This window comes from Malaclemys terrapin, chromosome 2 (assembly GCF_027887155.1).
Source record: "Malaclemys terrapin pileata isolate rMalTer1 chromosome 2, rMalTer1.hap1, whole genome shotgun sequence".
NCBI lineage: Eukaryota > Metazoa > Chordata > Testudines > Emydidae > Malaclemys > Malaclemys terrapin.
This window is the reverse complement of record NC_071506.1, coordinates 219,927,102-219,944,393: the sequence shown is the minus strand read 5'-3', so window position 1 is coordinate 219,944,393 and position 17,292 is coordinate 219,927,102. Positions and strand designations below refer to the sequence as shown.

The following is a 17,292-nucleotide window of genomic DNA, read 5'->3' as shown; positions in this document are numbered from 1 at the left end:
TACTGTTAGGTGACTTAACTTTTCATTTTCTCACTCTTGTGGTTTTGTGTAAGGTATGTTATATGTGCAGCAACCGTAATTAAGTTTGTGTGTATTCATTTTTTCTGGGTTTGTTTTTTTTTTCAAATCGAAAGTAGAGGTAGATTAGGTACTTTGGTTGGGAGTGAGGGACATTGGGTGTTGGTAGAAGCATAGCTGATGCTGGTGAAGTGGAGGCAATGTTGCCCAGTGGATATAGCACTGGACTGAGACGTAGGAGACCTAGGTTTTATTCCTGGCGCTACCACTGGCCTACTGCAACATCTTGGCAAGTCACTTTGCTGCTCTATGCCTCTGTTTCTCCAACTTTGAAATAGGAATAATGATCCTTACCTCATTTGTAAAGCGCTTTGAGATCTATTGACAAAAAGTGATACAGGAATTATTATTATCATCCTTTTTAGATTTTCTGTATATAAAATCTTCATGTCCTCAGCTGCATGTGAAATATTATGTCAGCAGCTGCCTATAAAACCTTCTCCACTGTAGAATAAAATCTGCCAGAAAAGTGTAGCTGTTGCCAGAGATGTGTCCTATCCAGAAGATATTATGTTAAAAATAAAGATGATTTTGCCAATGCATAAGATTTTATATGTTAGCTGCCTGAAGTTTTTTCTTTATGACGAATAATGACAAAAATTGTTGATCCTCAAAAATTATTTTAACTACCCATTGTATAAGATTTACTGAAAATTCAGCTTTCTAGTATGTTTGTGCATTAAATAATATTATTTTAAAGATACATAATAACAAAAAAGTGAGATTTCCCCAGATAAATTACAGACAGAGCCAATTTCAAACAAACAGATTCTATTCAAAACGTCTGAAAAGAAACAAAATCAAAATTACACAGAAAATTCAAAGGGCATAAAATATGAAAGCTTCACACAGAAAGATCACCTACGTACAGAAAAACAGAAATGTATGCTCTATTTTAATCCTGTTTCAGAATGCAACATCAACTTTAGAGTTGCAACCAACACTTCATGCCATGCCACACCATTGTCTATAGAGTGCATAATAGAAAGGTTTGTCTGTCATGTTGTCCTATCATATTTTCAACTTATATTTAATTCTTTTATTACTATTCTATATACACTCATACACATATCTATAACCTTGGAAAGTTAATATATATCACACACATATTATGCACACAAATTATGTGTATGTAAATTTGTATTCTCTCAGAACACTGACCTTGTCATAATGCCTGAATGCTTCTAGTAATGTGCCAAAATTGTGGTAGTTAGCTTTCTTCAAATTCTGTCGAATTGCAGTGAAGACAGCTCTCTCTCTGTCCTTACCACGGAGGAACTCACTCGGAACCCTATTGTGAAGAAGATCACCAACTCCTACGAAATAAATAAACTCCTGTTTAGTTACACATTTACAGTAAGCTAAAATTTTCAAAAATGGATTCTAATTTTGGGGGCCTCTGCTGAGGTATGCTCAACTTGAGACTCCAAGGGCCTGGCTTTCAGAGTTGCTGAGCACCAACAACTCTGTTTGGCTCATATAATTGCAAATGGGAAGATAGCTGGCCCTCAAGATGCTCTCCTTATTTACATGTGGTCCATGCCATGAAAAGGTTTGTATATTCCTGAACTAGACTCTCACAACTCTATCCAGAACCTCCAAAAATACCTAAAAAAGAGATGAGCATTACATGATGTACTGAAAGTTAATAGATTCAGGATAAGTTGCACAAATGGGGAATTGCCAGTGTCAAGGGACATCTACTAGGGATGCCCTATCTCCAGCCCATTCTGTTCCAAAGGGGCATATTTTTAATAACTATGGAAAACTGAACACAATATTCCAGGTGAGGATGTACCATTAATTTCTATAATGGCATCATAATATTTTCTGTATTATTCTCCATCCCATTCCTTAAGCATCCTAGCATTTGTTTGCTTTCTTGACCACTGCTGAACATTGAGCAGAGGTCTTCAATGATCTGTCCACAGTGATACTCAAGTCATTTTCCTAATTTGATAGAGAAATTTAGAATCCATTATAATGTACGAGTTGTTCAAATTATCCCTTCAAATATCCATTACTTTCTATTTGCCAAGACTGAATTTCATCTGCTATTGTGTTGCTCTGTAATTTAGCTTGTTTAGGTCCCTTGGAAGTTCCTCACAATACAAACACACTACAAACACTTATGCACTTGACTTCAAGGGACTACTCAAGGTAGTAAAGTTAAACTTGTGATTAAGTGTTTGGAAAACTGGGGCCAATATTCTCTGGCCTTGACTATTCTAAATAATTCTGTGTTATCTGAAAATGTTGCCACCTCAATGCTCGCCCCCATTCCAGATCATTAATAAATATATTAAAACAACACCAGTTTTAGTATGGAATTTTGAAGCACCTTGCTGTTAACTTTTTGCCATGATAAAAATTGTTTTCTCTCTCTTAGCCATTTTCTGATCCATGACAATACCTTGCCCCTCACACCATGAGGGACTTTGCCAAAGGCCGTTTGAAAATCCAAATAAATTATGTTAACCAGTTCTCCTTTTTTTCCACTGTTTTATAAACATGTTCAAAGAATTCTAATACATTAGTAAGGCACAATTTTCCTTTGCAGAAGCTGCGCTCTCCTTTGCTCACCACTTCTACTCTATCACATCATGATCTTCTTCGCATTTTATAATTCTATTTTAAATTAGCATTTCAGCCAATTAGCAGGTACAGAAGTAAAGCTTATAGGTCTGTAAACTGTTGAATAATCTCTAGCACCCCTTTAAATTATAGATACGACATTTGCTACCCTCCAGTTCTCCAGCAGAGTAGCTGCTTTTAATGAGAGCCCATATTTTTGCTAGAGTGCGCATATTTTTGCTAGCAGCTCAGAAACTCATTCTTTATTTTCTTCAGAACTCTTAGATGTATACCCTCTGGGGCTTGTTGCTTTCAATTTATCTATCTCATCCAGCACCTCTTATTTTGACCCCTCAATTACTAATACTACCTCATTTTTATTACCAGAAAAAAAAAGCATGTCCAAGGTAGGAATCTCCCCTACATTTTCTGGGGTGGAGACTGATGAACAGAAATACATTAGTTTTTAGCAGTGTTCTTGTTTTTCTTAATCGCTTCCTTAATTGCTCCAAAGGATCCACCAATTCTTTTGCTAGCTGCCTGTCTCTGGTACATTTAAAGAATGTCTTGATGTTTGTTTCACACATTTAGCTATTTTCTTGTCAAATTCCTCCTAATTTCCTTCTGACATATAACTTGCTGTAGCTCATGCTCCTTTTTCTTATTTCACTTGGGCTGGATTTCCATTTTCTGAAGGATGTCTATTTGTGTTGAGCAACCTTTTGAATCTTGTCATTTAGCCATACCTTCTGGTTTACTGGTTTCCTTTCTGCTTCCCTTTTGTTTAGACTGAGGTATGCATGCTTTCTGAAACTATTATTGTTAATTTAAGTAGCATCCATCTCAAATCTAAGGATTCACGTCTGACTCTAGGGCCTTGTTTATTAATGCCTGAAATCCCTTTCTAAAATTTAGTGTCACTAAGTCTTTCTCATGGTAGTTTTTTAACTGTGTAAAAGCACTTAGAAAATCACTGCATTACAAAGCTTGTAGTCATCACTTCAAAATAATCCTACTAACTAAATACGATTTTAAACAGGCCACTGGTATATTTACCGAACTCATCAGGACGAAGAAACATTCCAAATGTATGGTCTGGTGGCACGTTCATAGTTTCTGCTATGCTGTCAATGAGAAGAAGTGTGCTAGTTAAGTGTGTTATTACTGACCAAAATGCATGCTACATTCTAATTGTGAAAAATTAACCTATCATCTCTCTACCCATACTATAACCAAAGAATAAAGAAAGCTCCATTCAGCAAACTTCACCTGAAACTTGTTCACTGGTACTTTTTACATGAATCAGAGCTGACACTATTGATGATTCCTTTCTTTTACAAACCCTTTTTTAGTGTAAAATCCCAACTGTCAAAAATACTGTATAGCAGACTTTTAATGTCTTTGAATTTGATGTTTATATTTTCTGAGGGAAAAAATCTTGTGACCCAAACAAGTTATTTTTCTATTTATCGGACAAAAGAAATGCGAGTGAAAAGTCTTTTTAGTGTATCTATCAAATAACACTTTATATCTATGCTGAATCTGATCTCTAGTCAAAATAACACCTACAATTAAACAATTATTAACTAGAGAAAGGATATTCATCACGTGACAGATTAAGATTTTCAAAAGTTTTCTGATTTTTGCAATTCTGTACCTACAACAACAGAAGTCAAGGCAACATCCATCTGGAAAATTTGACCCTATTTTATTAACTAAAACCAACATTTATCAATTATACTAAATATTTATTTGTTTAGGATTTTTTAACATAAATAGCTGCTTCAGCATATTCCTTAAAAATGTAAAAACAAATCAATATTCTTCTTTAACTCTTAGTTTAATAGCTATATATTTACCATATGAACCACAAATCTCCATCATAAACAAGAAAGGCGTCTATGTTCCCCTTCCACACAGGGGAGCACAATAATCAACAGCCCCAAGGTATTTGATGTGTAGCTATTTGGCTGCATCCTCACCCTCTCACCTTTTCTGCATTAGTGGTGGAATGGGGGTAGGGTAAGAGGAGGGTCTACAAAAACAAGTGGAGACTGAGAATTCCTGGTGCCAACCCTGCAAAACCCCAGGCAGCTGCATGGAGAGTCTTTACACTCCTTCAGGGCACTCCAGAAATAACAACACAGCTGGCTCCTGGCCATGCTGCCATTAGCTGAATGTTCAAGCGATCCATTCTGTAACCCCTACAATGGGGCTTGGAGAGCTTAAGGGTAGTTAATGGTACTTCAACCATCAACTCAGTGGATTCTAGTCCCTGGTAGAGGAGAATAGGCTGCTAAACAATTTGCCCTCAACTCCTCCATTTCCTGGCCACACAACCTTTTCCCATGCAGACAGTCAGCTGGGTTTTCTATGGAGGGAAAATGGGAATATTGGTGATCAAACAGATCATCAAAACTAGTGTCAGTGGAGGTACTAACCAACAGTTAACTCACCTTCCCATCCCTGTCTCTACAGACTAGGAATGTCAGTTCCCTCAAACTTTGGAAGCTCAGACAAGGCTGCAGAAGCCAGACATGTCAGACACCACCACACATAGGAAGTGGCACACACTAATCTGCAATACATTTATTTTTAAGATACACATTTAGGCCCCAATTCAGCAAAACACTTAAGCCTATGTTTAAAGTTAAGTGCATGTTTTAGGGCCTTAATTTCTCAAATCAGGGCCTGAATCAGGGCCTAAATTTCTTAAAAAGAGGGATGGTAAATTTCTGTAGCGCAGTGGTTCTCAAACTAGGGCCACCACTTGTTCAGGGAAAGCCCCTGGCAGTCCAGGCTGGTTTGTTTACCTGCCGCGTCCGCAGGTTCGGATGATCGCGGCTCCCACTAGCCGTGGTTCGCCGCTCCAGGCCAGTGGGGGCTGCAGGAAGCGGCACGGGCCGAGGGACGTGCTGGCCTCCCTTCCTGAAGCCCCCATGGGTCTGGAGCGGCGAACCGCGGCCACTGGGAACCACAATCAGGGCCGGCTCCGGCTTTTTTGCCGCCCAAAGCAAAAAATGCCCGGCTGGCCGGAGCAGCAAGGGGGGGGGGGGGAGGAGGAAAACAAACCTGCCCCCGGCCAGAGCAGCAAGGGGGTGGGAGAGGCCCAGGAAACAAACCTGCCCCCGGCCGGAGCGGCGAAGGGAGAGGGGGGAGAACAAACCGTCCGGCCGGAGCGGCAAAGGGGGTGGGGGACAAACCGTCTGGCCGGAGCAGCAAAGGGTGGGGGAAACAAACCTGCCCCCGGCCAGAGCTGCGGGCGGGAGGGACGACAAACTGGCCCGCCTGCCGGAGCGGCGAAGGAAAGAAAAAATAAAAACAAACAAAAAATACCTGCGGGACAGCGGGAGTGTGGGTGCAGGGGGACTCCCGGCCCTGCAGACCCCTGGCAGCGGAGTGCGCACCCCTAGCGGGGGGGGGAGAGAGAAGGGGGGTGGCCAGGGCTTCCTTAAACAGGGCGCTTGCCACGTGGCCCCTCCCGCTGCGCCGCCTGCTGGGAGGGCTCCGCACCGCTCCGTTCGGCAGGCAGGGAAGGACGTGGGATGCCCTACAGGACTTGATGCAGGGCGCTCCCCTCCTCTGCCCCCTACAGGGCGGCGGGAGCAGTAAACCAAAAAGAAAAAACCTGCAGAGGCGGCCAAAGCAGTGAAGCGCAAAACAAAACAAAACCAAAAAAAAAAAAAAAAAAAAAAGGATTAGATGGAATGCCGCCCTTTGAAATCTGCCGCCCCAAGCACGAGCTTGCTCGGCTGGTGCCTGGAGCTGGCCCTGGCCACAATTGGCCGAACCTGCAGACGCGGCCGGTAAACAAACCAGCCCGGCCTGCCAGGTTCTTTCCCAGAACAAGCGGCAGCCCTAGTTTGAGAACCACTGCTGTAGAGCATTGTTCAAATGTGCTCCAAATTAGATGGATTTAGGCCTTTTTAGATTAATACTGTACATATTCTATGCAGAAAAAAGACAAAGTGCTTTTTGCAGGTACTGACACCTTTTTACTTTTTCAATTCAGTGAAAAATCATTGATCATTTAAAGTGAAATTCACCCTTCTCTCCTTCCTCCCACGTACAAATCCCAATTAACCTGGCTTTTTGTGGAGAATTTTGGGATTTGGGAAGGCATGGAATCCACCTCCAAACCTATCGACAGGCGGCAAGGCTGCAATTCAGCCCCCCCCCCCCCCGCGACCATTATTAAAGTCTAATGGATTAAATAAAAGCTGCTTTCCCATAAATGCTTTTAGCCCCATCCTAGGTCCTCCACCAATAACTCCTCTCCATACCGGTTTCTTTAGGGCTGGTGAAAAGCCCCCATCTCCAGTATATAGGGGTGCAGTGGCACCCATGCCCAGCCACACCACCAGTTTTCCCTAGCCCAACAATGAGGCAATATAGGGCTTAAGAACGCTGAGGGCCTTGCACAGAGTCTGGATAATTCCATCCTTGGAAAATATCTCTTCACTTACGGATCAAGGACTTTTCCAAGCTGAGGCTGAAATTTTTCCTTGAAATCATCACTTCTTTTGGACACTATTTTTGCTGCTTTCTTTCTACAAAATTGGAAAATAATTGTCAGATATGGTTGCTAAATGATGGCATTATAATTTAAAGGAAATAGAAATAAGAAATAAGAAAGCACTCCACAACCTACAACCTTCCTATTTTGAAAACAAAGATTTATTTGGTTTGTATTTAGAAACCTAATTTTAATGTATATTTTCATAGTACTTTTAAACTTTTAAAATATGTTAACATTTAGAATTAATTTGCAAATGGGAGAGCAGCAGGGCATCCATACCATGTCTCATTTGCCCTTCCAAAATCCCACACTGGCATAAATCAGTTATTTGTGCACCTAAGTGAAAATCTTTCTCCACAGGTTACAAAACAAAAGCATAGCAGCTCAGCATCTTCTACTCATCATACTAATTAATGAAGACACCAGGGTCACAGAACCATCCCCTCCACAAAAGAGTAGAAGCCTATGTATGGGTAGGCACAATTTCTTAGCTATAATGAATTTCTAGGAAAAAAATAAAGGAATTTTGCATGTGATTCATTGCAGATGTAAAAACTACATTCAATCATAAAGGCCTGGCTTGGCAAATCAGGCCCCCAATCTATTACTATCCATTCTAACTTACAATTGGAGATTGTAAAGCCAGCGTAAAGATTTGGATACATTTCGTCCATCATTAAAGTGAGGTGTTTCTATTCCATAAACATGATATTTGTTGAATGTTGATGGCTCATATTTCCTGTTTATTGCTTCCCCTGTGGAAGCAAATGTTTTCCTTTACTCTGTGTGAAATACATTGACTGGGAAAATATACTGGAATAAATACCTTACCTCCTGCAATTATATGAAGAAACAACAACAAAATCTCTGAAATTCTGATTTCAACTGGTTTATTGCACCTCTCTTCAATCTGCTTTTGAAAGAACCTCATTTGATACTTTCAGGAAAACATTTTCCACTGCTTGTTTTACATTAAAAGTTTCATCTGGCTGCATTATAGCATACAAGTTCTATATAATCCATCAACTTTGATGGGGATAGTTGACATTTATTGTTTTTAAAAGTACATACATTCTGTCTGAATGGGACAGATGCTCTCTTATGCTGTTGACTTTTTATGCTGCTCTGGTGATGTAGAGCGGTTGTAAAGGGGATGGAAACAGATCCCAGTGAATACTTTGAACAGCAAAGTGGTACTAGAATGGCTCTCTGCTATCCCCATCACAACCTCCAACATAGGGGTAAACAGAGTGCCATTACAAACTAGCACAATTTAAAGCTGGCCCCTGGCTGGAGCCAGGATATGGGAAGTGCAAATGTATCTGAAAGGAAATAGAGAATCTTGCTTTGCACTTTTATCCCTCTCCACCTCCCTACATATGTCACTTATCTTCTTAGACAGCAAGCTCTTTGTGGCAGTGCTTGTGCCTTCTTATATGTTTGGCCAGCATCTAGGGGAAAATGTGGATGCCAGTGGAATACAAAACATTATTTATTCAACCTACTTTATACACAGGTAAATTGAAGCTCAGAGCATAAATCACAGAATTGGGAACAGAATTCACATGTCCTCACTCCTAATCTCCTTTTCTAAGCTCTAATATTTGCTCATTATGACCCAAAATTAAAGGAGCTAGTTTTACAAATCCAGTTTGTTGTCTTATTTGTACATATATATTAGTATCTCTATGATAGAATCCCCTTCACAAAAATAATTTTTCAAAAGTACTATAACTTTTTAGCTTCATATTAATTTATATCTGAATGAATAAATATGGCATGTTATGTGTTGTAAAGCATCAAAAAGCTATAACTAGCTTTATACATATTTAGACTTTTTGTATTACTGATCACCAGCCCTTGATCTTACTCACCTACATTGTAATCATTGTGTGTCACAACATACAACTCATGTCCTTCTTTTGCTTCATTATCCACTACCTCAAAGCTTTTTGGTGGATTTATAAGCTCTCCACCAGGTGTGTCTGCAAAGCGAACAAATACTAATCAATATGGTAATAAAATCTCTTCTAAAAGTTCAATATGCAGGAAAAGTCTTATTTTAACAATATCTTACTGGAAGACACCAATTAATTCTTTGGCAATATAATATTTACTATAAAAGTTTCAGTCAGGCCACTTTCCATCAACACAGCCGTGATGAAATGGGATGGGGGAGAGCTGTGGGCAGCTGAGATGGGACTTCAAGGTCCTAGGCCTCTATATCAGAGGTTCTCAAACTGTGGTCCGCGGACCATGAGCTCCATTCAGATAGTAAGGTGCACTCCTGGACTCTCGCACACAAAAGAATGAAGGGCCACCCACCTAATCAGTGGAGCTCCAGGGCTGTGGCTGCTGGGGAGAGATGGCCCTCCTTCCCAGCATCAGCTCTGTGGCTGCATTGGTGAGGGAGAGACCCCCTCCTTCCTAGCCCCAGGTCGGGGGCTGCCGCAGCAGGGGAGAGAGGGAGAGACCCCCCTCCATCCCAGCTCCAGCTCGGGGGCTGCTGCGCCGGGGGGAGAGAGGGCACATCCATCGCATCAGAAAGGTAAGACTACTGATATTAAAATATGAGTTGTGTGCTTTTATTTGTACAACAAAAAACATTAATTATTATTAAGTTTTTTTATATAGTGCTTTTATCCAAAGCACTTTACAATAGTTAGCTAACGGTACAAACAAACATTTGGAAAGATCATTAAGTGGTCCGCAAGACCCTCAGCAATTTTCAAGTGGTCCACACAAAAAAAAGTTTGAGAACCAGTGCTCTATATGATCAGCCCTGGCCACTAGTGGATCCCCTGAAATCTGCACCAATCTCAGAAAATCTGCAAGTTTAGGGAAGGACAAAAATCCCTATCCTTCCTATGTGTTCTTGATGTTTGAGTATTTTAGTTAATACATTTTTATTACTTATATGCTCTTTTTTGTAATTAGCAGTTGTGATTAGTATTTCTTTTCTATTACACAGGAATTGTTTTAAAGAATAATGCTTATTATTTATGTAACTTCCTGAATCCCAAGTTAAATGATAAATTACCATGTATTCAACAGCAATACGTTTTAACATTAAGTGTGTTACCTCTGATGGTTGTTGTTCCAAAAGTGGTGGCAGTCACATCCATGCCTTTAGGTAACATTGAAGTTTGATCATATGACCTCCCCAGAGGTGCTTGGCGATTACTTAAATACAGGGCTTCTTTTCTCTCTTCAAATTTTTGTTGAAACCGAGTTTTTCGAGGTGGATTTGTCAAGAAGCCAGCCTGAAGAAATCACACATAGTATGAGCAGCAGAGACACAGCATAATCTCTCTAATTCAGAACCAAAAACAAAGTTGTCTCTCCCCACTTTTCAGCAAAGATTTAATAGTAGGAGTGCTTTAATGAGCATTACTTTCACCAAATATACTATAAAACACTAGTACAGTGACTTACTTGTACACTTACTGATACTTTGCATCAGCAATTAATCATAGAATATCAGGGTTGGGAGGGACCTCAGGAGGCCATCTAGTCCAACCCCCTGCTCAAAGCAGGACCAATCCCCAAATGGCCCCCTCAAGGATTGAACTCACAACCTTGGGTTTAGCAGGCCAATGTGCAAACCACTGAGCTATCCCTCCCCGAGGGAGCTACAGGTTAGATAGATTTTTGGATGCAGAATTCTCTTTTTACATGTGTGTTCTTCCACTTGTTAATTTGCAAAATTCACAGAATTTTGCCCTGTTTCTAAAATGTAATACCACAAACATTATTTCTGAAATTAAGTGTACACCTTGAGTACAATAAGATATCAAAAGTATCACTTTTAGTTAGCAAAATCATTTAAAGACCAAAAGCAAGAAAAGAAAATTAGCAAATTTAACATGCTCCTAAACAGCTAGTGCTGTTCTGAGGTATTAAATCAGTTTAGTAACAGCTTCAATATTTTAATCTCTGAAACCAGTCAGAAAGAAAGCAGTAAAAATGTTGTGTGTGGGAGAATGGGGGAGTTAAAGAACTAGAAATTGGAATGAATAATGAAGATTATTACTGTAAAATGTAATTCAATAAAAATCTCTGGTTTTTAAATGGCTTTCTATTTATTTCACAATTAAAATTCCTTTGATTGACTTCCACTGACAATCCACTGTAATACTGAAAAGCCACAGCATAGAGCACTTAGCATCCCCTTGAGGCTAAGATATAATAAATACATAGATAACAATAATTTAATTGCATGGGGGCTTGGAGGGAGCAAAAGGGTTGAACAACTGAAAGATAGATTGTGCCACTGAATGGGAGAATTGTCTCTATTCTTTATATGGGAATTGAGGTATTGGTCATAGGTACATGTTAGCAGCTGAGAGGATGTTCAAAGCATTTGTCATTGGCAAGTGGGTTTAGTGGAAGGGGGGCGGGATATTTGTCACTGAGGAAAAGGGAGTCTCTTCTTCACTTTTCTTGCTCCCTTCCCCTCATTATTTTCTTATCTTCCTCCCCATCCAAAGATTCTCAGTGGTATTTTTCTCCTTTTGGATCCTGATTTGGTTCTTCCTTCCCCTCTTGGGGGTTTAGCAGCATCTCTCCTGTGCATTAGGAATGTTTACCCTCTAATACACCAGCAATATACGCTCAGTTATGGCTGGGCAGAACCAAGTTACAGATCAATACAAGCTATTCAGGACTATTTTTAAACACACAAAAGATTCATTCTTACACTCAGTGAAGACCGGGAGCTAATGCCATGTGTCAAATGGACTGCAATATCAGGATCATTTGCTCTGCCATAGAATATTCTTTCAGCACCAGGAGCTGGACTTGTAGAATTGAGAAACTTTCTCACAACCGGGGGTGTAATAGGCTGAAAGACAACGGAAAAACAATTTTACAGGAAATAGTGACTTATTAGCTTTGACCTTGTTCTTCCCATTAGAGACATGCTTGTCATCAGAAGAGTATGTCAGCTAATCTGTTTCATGGTATTTTCCTGTACAACCTGCTCACCATCCTCTTCACCTGCAGGATCATCAACCAAAGCACAGTTTTTTCAAAGGGAAGAATGATCTCCATCAAGTCGAGTAATAGTATCTCTATAAGCAATAGAGCACAGTACCCTAACCTGTTTATAACACAATTTGATCCTACTCCATACAGGCAAGACCAAATCACATTATACCATGGATGGAAAAGGTGTTTAAACATGATGGATTTTATAGAGTAGACATGACCGAAATAGAAATGTGCACAGTGTTTTGTGAGGGCATTAACTAGTCTCTGAGACCACATGGGACACAGTGTATTGAACTACATGGAAAATTATTTAAGTTCTTGCATTTCAAGAAAAGAAGAGATGGGCAAAAATCTCTTAGGCCTGATTCTCCTCTTGGTTATGCTGCTATAAGTAACATCTGTTGATTTACACTGATTTAAAACAGGTATAAGTGAGGCCTTATTCACACTCGAAATAATTTCCCCCTGTTGTTACTAGCAGTTCAGTTCTACCAATGGTGGCCACTACTATGGCTGTCAGCATTCATATCTTTTATTTGTAGCTCTGAGCTAGGCTACATGACACACGTGTTAAAATTAACAGTGACTGCAGAACCTGATCTATGCTAGGGCTGCCAATAATTGCTAACACCAGACCAGCTAACCCAGTTGTAGCAACAGTGGGAAATTGTTACATAAAATCCCTACTGTAGACAGTCTGAAAGGAGAACCAGGCTAAACTGTGGGCTTAATTGGTTTATTATACTTATGTCTCAATGTCTCTGCTAGGAGATGTGATGTGGTGCCTGAAATACTGTCCCAACAAACCTAGTACACTCACCCTGGGAAAAACTTCAGTCAGACAACTGGCAGCTGTATCTCCAACTGGGATCAGTTTTCCTGCCTAAACAATGAAAACAAAAATAATGCAGAGACCACTGAACATAGCAGCAGTAGGGGCCGGCCAGCAGGATCAGCATTTTAAACCTTGCAGGGAATTTTGCCTGGTCCTGCCCTAGCAACATTATGACAAAACCTTATTTTAATAAAGGGGGAGGGGGGGACAGAAATAAAATGAATATACAAACCCAACGTCTCTGCCCCAGGAACTATCACTCGCCGGGAGTCCCTCTCACAGACCCCAGAGTCCCCAAAATGTGAGCAGAGCTCTGGCTCGAGGGACACCCTGAGAACCCCGGGGGTGCTGGAGAGCGAGGGGGGGAGTTATAGATTAACTGGGCTGGGGGACAAGGAGATAGACAGACAGGGACAGAAGGACGGACACACACAGAGGGACACATGGAGAAAGGCAGAGGGACAGGAAAACACGGACGCAGACGGACACACGGACGCAGACGGACACACACGGACCGACACATGGACGCAGACACACGGACGCAGACGGACTCACTGTTGGCAGCTCGGGAAACCTGTCAAAGAACCGCCCCCGGTACACCGGCCGCAGCTCCCCGACCATGGCGGCGCCGGGCCGGGCCGGGCAGGCTGAGAGGCTGCGGCGGCCCCGGCAGGATGTTTATTCCGGTTACCTGGTAACGCGCTCAGCCCAGCAGCGCCCCCTGCAGGCAGCGGGCGGGGACAATCCCCCTGTGCCCAGACTGAGCCCACCGCCCGCTTCGGCACCGCCCCGGCGCCCGCAGCACTCCCCGCTTCAGCCCCCCCCCATCACCACCCGCGGTACTGCCCCCGCTGATGGCATTTCCAAATCATCTGTGCAAACACATTAGAAGAGGAGGGCTCTAATGTCAGCTGATAAACTATTAGTCTACTATTTTTTCTTGAAAAAAGAACAGGAGTACTTGTGGCACCTTAGAGATTAACCAATTTATTTGAGCATAAGCTTTCATGGGCTACAGCCCACTTCTTCAGATGCACAGACTGGAACATATATTGAGGAGATATATATACACATACAGAGAGCATGAAAAGAAGGGAGTTGTCTTACCAACTCTGAGAGGCCAATTAAGTAAGAGGAAAAAAACCTTTTGAAGTGATAATCAAGATAGCCCAGTACAGACAGTTTGTAATGGCTCAGCCATTCCCAGTCTCTATTTAAGCCTTATCTGATTGTATCTAATTTGCATATCAATTCAAGCTCAGCAGTTTCTAGCTGGAGTCTGTTTTTGAAGCTGTCTGAGGGATTGGAGCAAATGCCGTTGTATCTTAGAGCTTGGCTGTAGACAATAGATTGTGTGGTGTACCCTGGATGGAAGCTGGAGGCATGTAGGTAAGTATAGCGGTCAGTATGTTTCAGGTATAGGGTGGTATTTATGTGACCATCGCTTATTAGCACAGCACGGTTCAGGAAATGGACCACTTGTGCGGATTGATCTAGGCTGAGGTTGATGGTGGGATGGAAATTATTTGCTCCAATCCCTCAGACAGAGACAAGCACCTATAAGATCTCTATCAAACATTCTTAAAACTACAATACCCACCTGCTGAAGTGAAAAAACAGATTGACAGAGCCAGACGAGTACCCAGAAGTCACCTCCTACAAGACAGGCCCAACAAAGAAAATAACAGAACACCACTAGTTGTCACCTTCAGCCCCCAACTAAAACCTCTCCAGCGCATCATCAAAGATCTACAACCTATCCTGAAAGATGATCCCTCACTCTCACAGATCTTGGGAGACAGACCTGTCCTCACTTACAGACAACCCCCCAACCTGAAGCAAATACTCACCAGCAACCACACACCACTGAACCTATCCTTGCAACAAAGCCCAATGCCAACTCTGCTCACATACCTATTTAAGTGATATCATCATAGGACCTAATCACATCAGTCATGCCATCAGGGGCTCGTTCACCTGCACGTCTACCAATGTGATATATGCCATCATGTGCCAGCAATGCCCCTCTGCCATGTACATTGCCAAACCGGACAGTCTCTACGCAAAAGAATTAATGGACACAAATCTGACATCAGGAATCATAACATTCAAAAACCAGTGGGAGAACACTTTAACCTGTCTGGTCATTCAATGACAGACCTGCAGGTGGCAATTTTGCAACAAAAAAAGCTTCAAAAACAGACTCCAGCTAGAAACTGCTGAGCTTGAATTGATATGCAAATTAGATACAATCAATTTAGGCTTAAATAGAGACTGGGAATGGCTGAGCCATTACAAACATTGAATCTATCTCCCCATGTAAGTACTCTCACACTTCTTATCAAACTGTCTATACTGGGCTATCTTGATTATCACTTCAAAAGGTTTTTTTCCTCTTACTTAATTGGCCTCTCAGAGTTGGTAAGACAACTCCCACCTGTTCATGCTCTCTGTATGTGTATATATATCTCCTCAATATATGTTCCATTCTATGCATCCAAAGAAGTGGGCTGTAGCCCATGAAAGCTTATGCTCAAATAAACATGTTGGTCTCTAAGGTGCCACAAGGACTCCTGTTCTTTTTGCGGATACAGACTAACACGGCTGCTACTCTAAACCTATTTTTTCTTGGTATAGAAAGATTTCAATAAGGATGAGGAAGCATTTATTTACAGAAAATATGTCATAATAGTTTTTTTTGTTTACATGTATATATTTCTTACTCTTCCCTTTTTATTTTGCCCATGATGCTAGAAATAGTAATAAACCTTTCTTTTTAATTAGTCCTCCAAGCCTTGTGACTTTTATTATAATTATAAGGCATAATAACCGGAGAGGGATCTAGTTTCTCTCTCTCCCCAGTAACACTTCTGTTACATCTAATGTAAAGAGAACAGGGAAACAACCCAATACCCTGAGTAACTTCAACAAACTACGGATTTGGTGGCAACATAAACAAACTTAAAATGACATTCTAGAGTTAATGCCAAGTATTTGTTGAGTCAAATTAACTTCAGTGGGAGCTTGTCTCCTGCAGTAGAAAATTAGAACATATTTCATTTCAAGGGGGAAATAGACCTTCTTTGTTACAGCAGGGTCTTTGTAGCTAAAACTGCCCTTAGCAAGTGTTTGGCATTTGACGTTACCACTACCCATTAAATCCCCAATCCCACAGTTTGACGCCTCTTACAAGAGCTAAAATCAAGGAAGTGAAACTACCTAAAATCCTGCCTTTCACTTCCCTGATGCAGCATGACTGCTGAGTTCTGCAGCTCAGATCTCACTCTGACTGTGGTGCTGGGGTAGATGTGATTCAAGCACTTGCTGAGTATAACCAAGGCCGGTTCTAGGTTTTTTGCTGCCCCAAGCAAAAAAAATGTTTGGCTCCCCCTCACTGCCCCAGTCCTGGGCTCTTTCTCCCCCTCCTCCTCCCCCCCCCCCCTGCTGCCCCAGCTCTGGGCCTCCTCCCACCCTCACCCCCTGCTGCCCCAGCTCTGGGCTCCCCCTTCCCCTTTCCCCCCACCAGTGCCCCCCCACTCACACACACACCCTGCTGCCCCAGCCCTGGGCACTCCCCCGCCAACTGCACCCTCCTTCCGCCCAGCTCTGGGTCACTGGTAACTCACTCCCAGGGCGGGTCATTCAGCAGGAATTTTAGATGTGCACAGAACACAGACAAGATTGGTTCCCATATGGTTACAGAACTGCAGTAAAGTGGAACAATTTTCAGCTTGATTGATTGGAGGATGTCTGGATGCATATTATAAGACTGTCCTCCATAAATGAGGAAAAATTGAGGTGCCTTTATTATTTTTTTTGTTCCACTCTTTGTTTCTAGGGGGAATTTGCCAATGCAATATCACTGTCTTCCTTTTAAACAAATAAAACTTAAAAAACAAAAAAAAAGGCAATGGCTGTTGAAAATAGCAATTCCAGTCCTAATAACCACTGGGAAGCATTTCTTGCTCAGTTTTATCCTACGTTTTCTACAGCAAGTTACAGTGGATCAGTATATTTCATTTGGGAGAAATGAAATAACAGCTGCCCAAATTGAGCCCGAGCACTCCTGAATTTTGAAGGTGTTCAAATCTGGAAGGCAGGTGCTAGATTCCCTTTCTGAATATTAACTAAATCTGGAAAGGAAATGTCAATTTCTGCTTCCATGGCTCAGACCTGGAAATCCTCCTACCTGCCTGGTACTGTATCTAAAGCTGCCCAGGTCCTCTAGCAGAGCCTCCCCTCCCTTACTTTTTATTTTAAATTCTAGTGGGATCCACGTACCTCCCTTGCTAGG

The 17,292-nt window shown here is 41.6% G+C and overlaps 1 protein-coding gene across 2 annotated transcripts in view; it reads right to left on the bottom strand.

The window, feature by feature from the left end:
• Positions 1-17,292, bottom strand: part of EFHB (EF-hand domain family member B) — a 34,837-nt gene extending 17,545 nt beyond the window's left edge. The window contains exons 1-9 of one of the 2 annotated variants that reach the window (XM_054018777.1): positions 17,280-17,292; positions 12,984-13,046; positions 11,871-12,014; positions 10,254-10,434; positions 9,046-9,156; positions 7,797-7,926; positions 7,119-7,202; positions 3,709-3,776; positions 1,240-1,394 (exon numbers count right to left, since the gene is read on the bottom strand). In XM_054018777.1, the coding sequence (XP_053874752.1) occupies positions 1,240-1,394; positions 3,709-3,776; positions 7,119-7,202; positions 7,797-7,926; positions 9,046-9,156; positions 10,254-10,311 (606 nt within the window). In that variant the 5' untranslated portion in view covers positions 10,312-10,434; positions 11,871-12,014; positions 12,984-13,046; positions 17,280-17,292. Of the gene's footprint in view, positions 1-1,239; positions 1,395-3,708; positions 3,777-7,118; positions 7,203-7,796; positions 7,927-9,045; positions 9,157-10,253; positions 10,435-11,870; positions 12,015-12,983; positions 13,047-13,553; positions 13,631-17,279 lie in introns of those variants that run through there. The other variant, XM_054018776.1, reaches the window with a different exon arrangement.